Genomic DNA, 9,377 nt, shown 5'->3' with positions numbered 1-9,377 from the left:
TCCCAGCCTCTCCTTTTTTCTTTTTCTTTTTATTCTGGGATTTATTTACCTTCTATAATTGAAGCTTTGAATCTGAGCGGAGCTCAGAGTTGGCCAGGGTGGGCGGGAAGCTTGGCTTCCTCCATCGCCAGGGGTAACCCAAGCCTCCTGCTCGCTCCAGCTCCATGGCCACGGCCAGCTGAAGGCAGGTATCTGGGATTTACTTATTTTCTATAATTGAAACTTTGTTGCCTTCAGTGGAGCTCAGAGCTGGCTGTGGCAGGCGGGAAGCTTGGCTTCCTCCATCACTGGAGCAACCAAGCCACCTGCTCGCTCCAGCTCCGTGGCCACGGCCGGCTGAAAGCAGGTATCTGGGGTTTATTTACCTTCTATAATTAAAACTTTGTTGCTTTGAGTGGAGCTCAGAGCCGACGCGGCAGGCAGGAAGCTTGGCTTCCTCCATCATGGGGGCAACCAAGCCTCCTGCTTGCTCCAGCTCCATGGCTGCCGGCCACCTTCTTGGTTGGGTTAATTTGCATCTAGTCGCTCTGATTGGGTGGTGGGCGTGGCTTGAGGCATAGAGAAGGTACAGTCGATTTGCATGTTTGTCTTTTATTAGTGTAGATTCCTTTATTTCTGTTTTCAATGTTCTATAGTTTTCTGAATACAGGTCTTTTACCTCCTTGGTTAAGTTTATTACAAAGTATCTTAATTTTTTTTATTGTTGCAATGGTAAATGGGATTGTTTGTTTAGTTTCTCTTTCTGATAGTTCATTTTTGGTATATAAAAATGCCATAAATTACTGGGTGTTAATTTTGTATCCTACTACATTGCCAAATGCATTTATTAAATCCAGAAGGGGTTTTTTTGGTGTATGGAGTCTTTAAGGTTTACTATATATAATACTATGTGCAGATGATTAGAGTTTTACTTACTCTTTTTCAATTTGGATGCCTTTTATTTATTGTCTGTTTACTGTAGTAGCACTTCCAAAACTATGTCTAATAGAGTGTTGAAATCGGACATCCTTGTCTTGTTCCTGTTCTTAGGGAAAATGGTCATAGTTTTTGCCCATTGAGTATGAAGCTGGCTGTAAGTTTGTCATATATGGCCTTTATTATGTTGAGGTATGATCTATTCCCACTTTACTGAGAATTTTATCAAAAATAGGTGTTAGATTTTGTCAAGTTGGCCGGAATCGAACCTGGGACCTTTCAGTCCACAGGCCAATGCTCTATCCACTGAGCCAAACCAGTCAGAGTAGTGTATGATGTTTTTAATGTATTGCTGGATCCAATATTTTATGGAGGATTTTAGCATCTGTGATCATCAGGGATGTTAGCCAGTAGTTCTCTTTCTTTGCATTGTCTTTATCTGGATTTGAATTAGGATAATGCTGGCCTCATAAAAAGGGTTTGGAAGTGTTCTTTCCTCTTGAATTTTTTTTTGAAATAGTTTGAGGAGAATAGGTGTTATTTGTTCTTTAAAGGTTTGGTAAAACACTCAGAGGCCATCCAGACAAGAGCTTTTTGTTTGCTGGGGATTTTTTATTATTGCTTCCATCTCTTCAGTTATTGGCCTGCTCAGGTTTCCTGATTCTTCCTCATTCAGTTTTAGAAGATGGTATTTTTCTAGTAATTTGTCCTAGGTTGTTTCTTTTCTTTTTTAAAAATATATTTTATTGATTTTTTTTAGAGAGGAAAGGAGAGGGATAGAGAGTTAGAAACATGGATGAGAGAGAAACATTAATCAGCTGCCTCCTGCACACCTCCTACTGGGGATGTGCCTGCAACCAAGGTACATGCTCTTGACTGGAATCAAACCTGGGACCTTTCAATCCTCAGACCGATGCTCTATCCACAGAGCCATAGTGGTTAGGGCTAGATTATGTTTCTTTATTGTCTCTTGTGATGGCCTGCATTTGGAAATTTATTTTGACATCTCAACATTGTCCAGCTTGTTAGCATATAGTTGTTCATATTATTTTCTTACAATCCTCTGTATTTCTATGGTGTCCATTGTTACTTCACTGCTTTCCTTTCTGATTTTATTTATTTGGGTCCTCCCTCTTGGTTCTTGATGAATCTGCCTAAAGGGTAATCAATCTTGTTTATTTTTCAAATTATCATCTTGGTTTCATTTCTCTTTTGCATTGTTTTTTAGTCTCTGTCATTTATTTCTGCTCTAACCTTTATTATTTCCTTACTTCTGTATACTCTGGGTTTTTCTTGTTCTCTTTCCAATTCTTTAAGTAGTAGGTTAAATAGCTTATTTATTTTTCTTGTTTCTTGAGGTAGGCCTGTAGTGCTATAAACGTTCCTTTCAGAATTGCTTTTGCTATATTCTTAATATTTTGGGTTGTTGTGTGTTCATTTTCATTTGTTTTCAGGAAGTTTTTAATTTCTTCCCTGATCTCACTGATAACCCACTCATAACAACACTATAGGTCTGATGCACAAAATTTATGCAAGAATAGACCTTCCTTCCCCCGGTTGCCACCACCAGCTTCCATCTGGTACCCGAGACCCGGGCTTCCCTCTGGCCACCAGGAGGCACCTGGGATACAGGATTCCCTCACACCCCTGGCTTTGTCCATAAGGACATCTAGTCTAATTAGCATATTATGCTTTTATTATTATAGATGCGATTTAGCCTCCATGTACTTGAATGGGTTTTTTTGTCTTTTGTTTTGTTTTGGTGTTTTTTTTTGGGGGGGGGGGTTGCTTGTTTTTAAAACAATACAAATTTATTATGTTATAGTTCTGAAGGTCAGAAGTCCAAGCTACAGGGCTAAAATTAAGATATCAGCAGGGCTGGTTCCTTCTGGAAGCTCTAGGGCAGAATGTTTCCTTGCCTTTGTCAACTTCTAAAGGCTGCCTGCATTCCTTGATTCATGGCCTCTTCCTCCATCTTCAAAGCCAACATTGTAGTCACATCTTTACTGGCTATGCTACTCATTTTCCTGACACTTCTTTTTTTAAGCTGAGGCATGGTGCAGTGAAGTAATATGTCCAACATCATACAAAGCCATTATGCATGCAACTTGGAAATATAACCAGATAACATGGCTCCAGAGCCTATGTTCTGCACACACACATAGACATGTATATGTACACACACTTTTGAGCTCTTGAAGGGTACGGAGTGTGCCTTATTTATCTGCCCCATAGTTGATGCTCAAGAAATGGCTAACAGACATAACTGAGCATGATTCTGTATCAGTGACCATAACATCGTTATGATCTCAGCCTTATCTTTTACCATAACAAGTTAATGTACTCATTGCTTTCTAAAAACCTTCTCTATTTTTATTTAAAACTCTGGCTTTCTTCTCCTAGTTCAGTATCACTGTAAAAGCATTTTAAATCAAAAATTGTAAATCATTACCATGTGTATGCTTATATTTTTATTTCTTAATCTTTATTGTTGAAAGTATTATATATGTCCCTCTTTTCCCCCTATGACCCCCTCTACCTTTCTCCCAGCTTCTGGCTCCTCCCCAGGCTTTACCTGCACTATTGTCTGTCCTTGGGCTATGCATCTATGCATATAAGTTCATTGGTTAATCTCTTCCCACCCCATTTCCTTCTGAAATACACCAGTCTGTTGTATGCATCTTTTGAAATGACAATGTATGGGTATTTGGATGAATTCTCTCATAAAATAACAAAATGACATAAAATTACGTGTAGTGAAAGCAAATAAACCTGGGGAATTAAAAGGACTACTTCATTTGTGCAGTACCAGTGCTTAAGAGAGCAGAGAGAGGATAGAGAACAGGAGAAACAGAAAGTTACTGGCATTATCCCACAACTATATATTATGTAGTGGCTAGTCTACCCATAATTACAACATTTCTTTATCTTTGATACCATGCCATGCTTCCTTCATTATCCCTCAAAGATCCTTCAACATTCCCTAGAATTTCAAAATCTCATGACTAAAAATCAAAGGATTAAGATAAGTCTCTGCTTAAGATTAAAAATTCTCCATTTCATTCCAAACCCCTCTATTGAGAATTGCTAAGGAATGTGCCTTGGTTTTCAGTTAAAGTAGCACATGTACTAGAGTGGTATTTTATCTAAAGTCTGAAACCCTATCACACACTCCACATCAGATTATATCAGGATATACCATTCTGGTTTAAAATAATTTATTACAATTATCAGATGCCACAGAGAACATACTCTGAAATATAACTACATAAACTGCCCTTTAGTTCCAACAGTGTCCACACAATCCTAACGATTGATCTATGTTACCTTTCCAGTCACAAGATAGGAAACCATGGGAGACAGGAAACCATGGGGATAGGTAAGACTATTCCATCTCTTATATAATTCTCATATAAGCCTAGAGGCCCGGCACACGAAATCCGTGCACTGGGGGACAGGTGTCCCTCAGCCCAGCCTACACCCTCTCAAATCTGGGACCCCTCGGGGGATGTCCGACTGCCAGTTTAGGCCCAATCCCTGGGAGTCAGACATCCCTCTCACAATCCGGGACTGCTGGCTCCCAACCGGCAGTCAGACATCCCTCTCACAATTTGGGACTGCTGGCTCCCAACCACTCACCTGCCTGCCTGCCTGATTTCCCCAAACCGCTTCTGCCTGCCAGCCTGATCACCCCCTAACCATTCCCCTGCCAGCCTGATCGACACCTACTGCTCCCCTGCCGGCCCGGTCCCGCCCCCCCCAACTGCCCTCCCCTGCTGGCCCAGTTGCCCCCAAATGTCCTCCCCTGCAGGCCCGGTCACCCACAACTACCCTCCCCTGCTAGCCATCTTGTGGCTGTGGGCACCACCATCTTTGAGGGCATGGCAGCCAATTAGCATATTCCCTCCTCATTGGCTGTGGACACCGCCATCTTTTGTGATGGTGTGAGGGTCAATTAGCATGTTCCCTCTTTATTAGATAGGATATTTGAAGCCATGCTCCTTATAAACCGTAATTATCAAGGCTCATTGTAGGAAACAAAAACTCTCATTTCAAGACATTTATTACAGAAAATTAATGCTTTCAAAATTGGTAGGTAGGCTGGAGAAGTAATGGAGACAGCCCTGGACTATTAATTTCAAGATAAACTTCTAAAACTATGATTCAGGAAGGGAGAAATGACTGCTGCTATTACTAGTAATGCTATCAACGGTAATACCCCAAAACCATAAAATCTGAAACTAGACATTGGATCACAGGTGTCTACCTGCAGCAAATACAACAGAACTTGCTGGTCTGCTTTGCCTACAATGACCCCCAGACTGTGTGTGCATACAGTTTCATACTTAGTCCTCATCCTTTAGGATTCTAATTAAAAAGCATATCCAGCCCAACCAGTGTGGCTCAGTGATTGAGCATTGACCCATGAACCAGGAAGTCATGGTTCAATTCCTGGTCAGGGCACATGCCCGGGTTGTGGGCTCGATCCCCATTAGGGGGCGTGCAGGAGGTAACATATCAATGATTCTCTCTCATTATTGATGTTTCTATCTCTCCTTCTCCCTTCCTCTCTCTGAAATTAATAAAAATATAAGTTTTTAAAAGCATTCTCTGATCCCTCATAGTATGCTGTTCCTTGATTATGTTCTCACAAGTACTTTGTTAAAAATTTAAATGTGTGAATTAACCCAGAGGAAAAGGACTATGAAATGTCCTTACCAAAAATGAAATTCTTAGCACAGAGATTAGGCAGTTTTTCTTTTTTAACATATATATTTTATTGATTTCAGAAAGGGAGAGGAAGAGATAGAAACATCAATGATGAGAGAGAATCACTGATCAGCTGCCTCCTGCATGCCCCCTATTGGGGATTGAGCCTGCAATACAGGCATATGCCCTGACTGGGAATCGAACCATGACCTCCTGGCTCACAGGTTGACACTCACTGAGCAACACTGGCTGGGCCAGTTTTTCTTTAGGTTTGCTAGTCTCCCACTAAAGGCTGTTGTCAGTCTGATCTTAATTCATCAAGAGGAAAGTAGTAGAAAGTTTTACAAGACATACCAGTGTCACTGTGAGTTTAATATATACAACTGGTTTTTATTAGAGATCAAGAATTTCATTCACACCACTTTTTACTTCTTTTGCAAATTTAATTTTCATCTTTATAACATTTACTCAATCCACTGAGTAACTAAATATCTTCCCATGCCTATTAACCAAAGATAATTTCTATGTAGAACTTACGTAAAATTGCAAGCTACTGCTATAAGAAATGCATATTTATTTATAATATGCTTGTTTGCTCTCCTGTAAAACTGTTTACAAATGGCATCATTGCAAAGATTTACACATAATTCCTACATCCTTCAGGTTGTTCTAGCATTAGTACACAGATTGTTCCAAACATTTCATGTCTAAGAAAATAAGAGCTCTTATGAACACTTTGCTACATTTCTTACATACGCTTTCTCTGCAGTGTGAGTTCTTTGATGTAGCATGAGGGGTGCACTTTAACTAAAGGACTTTCCACAAATTTATATTCATATTTTGTCTCTCTTGTACATGTTTGTACACATTTCATAAGAGATTCATATTGCCAAGTCTTCCCCATATTTGTTATTACATATATAGAACAGTAAATACAGTGTGCGTCTACTTATTAAAAGATTAATACTGGCTAAAGGCATTCTCACATTTATTGCCTTCATATGGTCTCTCTTCAGTGTGAACTCTGGACAATATGTCTTGTACCATTGCTAAAGACCTTCCTATAGTTATTATTCTCTTAAGACTTTTCTCCAATATAGATTTTCTGTTGCTCAATCAGGGAGGATCAATGGCTGAAATATATTATGAAAAACACTGCATTCATACAGTTTCTCTCATATATGATTTTTCACATGTATAGTGATTCAGATAGCCTAAAGGTTTTTCCACACTTAGGGCACTACTGAGTTTCTCTCCATTATGTATCCTCTGATGGGCAGTAAGATTTGAGCCTTTGCAAAAAGCTTTCCCACATTCATTACATTTATATGGCTTTTCTCCAGTATGAATTCTCTGATGTACAGTAAGATTTGAACTACAACTGAAGGTCTTCCCACATTTTATACATTCATAGGGTTTCTCTCCAGTATGAATTCTGTGATGTTGAAGCAGGGATGACCTATGACTGAAGGCTTTCCCACATATATTGCATTCATAGGGTTTCAATCTAATGTGATTTCTCAAATGCATATTTAGTGATTCAGGCTGGTTAAAGGATTTCCTGCATTTCTGACATTCAAAGGGTTTTTCTTCAGTATGAATACTCTTATGCTGAATAAGAAATGAGAGGCTACTAAAGACTTTCAGACATTTGTTGCATTCAAATTGTTTCTCTATAGTGTGAATTCTTTGATGTCGAGTAAGGTGTGAGCTACAGCAAAAGGCTTTTCTACATTCACTACATTCATAAGGTTTCTCTCCAGTATGAATTTTCTGATGGTGAATGAGAGATGACCTATGAATGAAGGCCTTCTCACATATTTGACATTCATAGAGTTTTTCTTGAGTATGAATTCTCAGATGCTCAATGAGATGTGAAACACGACTAAAAGACTTTCCACAGTTCATACATTCATATGGTTTCTCTCCAGTGTGAGTGCTTTGATGATTAGTAAGTGATGAGACATGGCTAAAGGCCTTCCCACAGTCAATACATTTGTAAGGTTTCTCACCACTATGGCTTATCTGATGGCGAGTAAGGGATGAGCCATGGCTAAAAGTCTTCCCACATTCACGACACTCATAAGGTTTCTCTCCTGTATGAATTCTCCAGTGGCGATTAAGGATTGATTGTTTGCCAAAGGCTTTCCCACATTCACTGCATGTATAGATTTTCTCTCTATTATAAGTCTGGTGAAGGGTATGAGATTTGCTCTGGCTGAAGGCTGCCACACTTCCATTAGAATTCAAAAGTTTCTTTCCACCATTGATATTCTCATTTTTTATAAATGACTTTTTCGGTAAGATCTTCTTAAATATATCATGTGTATGTGATTTCCCTTCAGCAGAGATTCTCTGTAGTTCAGAAAGAATAGACTTTAAATTTAAATAGAAAATGTTTCTAAATGTATTGTATTTATAAACACATTCCCCATTGGGATTTTCTCTAAAGGTGAATGTCACTGGTCTAAAATGTTCTACCTAATTTACATGCTTTCCCTCCAACTTCTCTATATATTCCCAGTCCTTGTTAAAATTTAAAAATTCACAACTTTATCATTTTTTCTATTATTACCGTTTGGGGTGAGTGATCCTCATAAATATCCTCCTTCACTGATAATTCTTTGTTTTCCCATCTTAATTTCCAATCTGCAATATATCAAGAAAGCAAAGCACTTCTTTTTACGTACTTCTTGGAAAGAAATTTCTATGATAGAAATAGAATTGGATAAAAAATAAAGCCCCACCCACTCGCCAGTTCGAAAACACGTAACTCTGACAACTCTCATACATTCTATGATTTCTGAAAAAAGTTAAAGCAGAGCACAGAAAACACAAATAGCTCACAGAGGCAGGAACAGAGTACAATAAGGGACAGGGGTTAATTAAGGGCAATCAATATCTTGGATAAAATGAAACTGTCAAGCAGAATGTGCAGAAGGCATTCTGGAATCCAAGCCAGTATTTTGTGCCTATATTTATGTGAAAGAACACATTCAATCTCAGAGCCTTGGTTCTAGAACCTTTAATCAGTCTCAATTTGCTGTCAGATTAGTATGCTTAAAATGCAGGATTTATAGTGTTGCATTAAACAGTTACAATGACAACAAAATAATCTAAATATACTTTACAGCTCACAAAAATTTAGGCTTTTGTGAGTTTATGTAGTATCTATGTAAAATCATAATTTTCTTGGACATTAGAAAATATTGTTCTTAGAAACTTTCTTATACGTTTATTTCCTCTAACACTTATTTATGTTCATATTTGATCTCTGAAGTTCAGCCTTAGAGGAAAAGTGATTTTCTATCCAACTGACAGCTTTTCTTAACCTAAAACCATCAGTATATTTTCCCTTAAGTGGATTTAAAAAAAATAATTTGCCTCCACTTTAAAATTTTTATTTATTTAATTTATTATTATTTTAATATATTTTTACTGATTTCAGAGGGAGAGGGAGAGATAGAAACATCCATGATGAGAGAGAATCATTGATCAGCTGCCTCTTGCACACCCGACACTGGGGATCAAGCCCACAACCCGGGAATCGAACTGTTACCTCCTGGTTCATAGATTGACACTCAAACACTGAGCCATGATGGTCAGGAAAAAACCTCCACTTTTGATTAGATGACATGAATAATACAGAAAGATAATTTTGGATGGAGAAATAGTTATTCTGAAATCTAAGCTTAAGGATCCCTCAATTTTGTTATATTTGGGAATCTCTGAAGACAGTCTCCCTAAGCTTT

General features: G+C 38.5%; 1 protein-coding gene across 1 annotated transcript in view; it reads right to left on the bottom strand.

The window, feature by feature from the left end:
* Window positions 1-6,047: 6,047 nt before the first annotated feature.
* Window positions 6,048-9,377, bottom strand: part of LOC102765379 (zinc finger protein 181) — a 12,332-nt gene continuing 9,002 nt past the window's right edge. Inside the window, exons 4-5 of the mRNA XM_015561173.1 lie at window positions 8,175-8,274; window positions 6,048-8,092 (exon numbers count right to left, since the gene is read on the bottom strand). Coding sequence (XP_015416659.1) covers window positions 6,787-8,092; window positions 8,175-8,274 — 1,406 coding nt within the window. The 3' untranslated portion in view covers window positions 6,048-6,786. The remainder of the gene's footprint in view (window positions 8,093-8,174; window positions 8,275-9,377) is intronic.

The sequence above is a fragment of the Myotis davidii genome, unplaced genomic scaffold (genome assembly GCF_000327345.1).
Source record: "Myotis davidii unplaced genomic scaffold, ASM32734v1 scaffold3056, whole genome shotgun sequence".
NCBI lineage: Eukaryota > Metazoa > Chordata > Mammalia > Chiroptera > Vespertilionidae > Myotis > Myotis davidii.
Note: the sequence above shows the minus strand (reverse complement) of the source record. Positions and strands in the feature narration are given on the sequence as shown.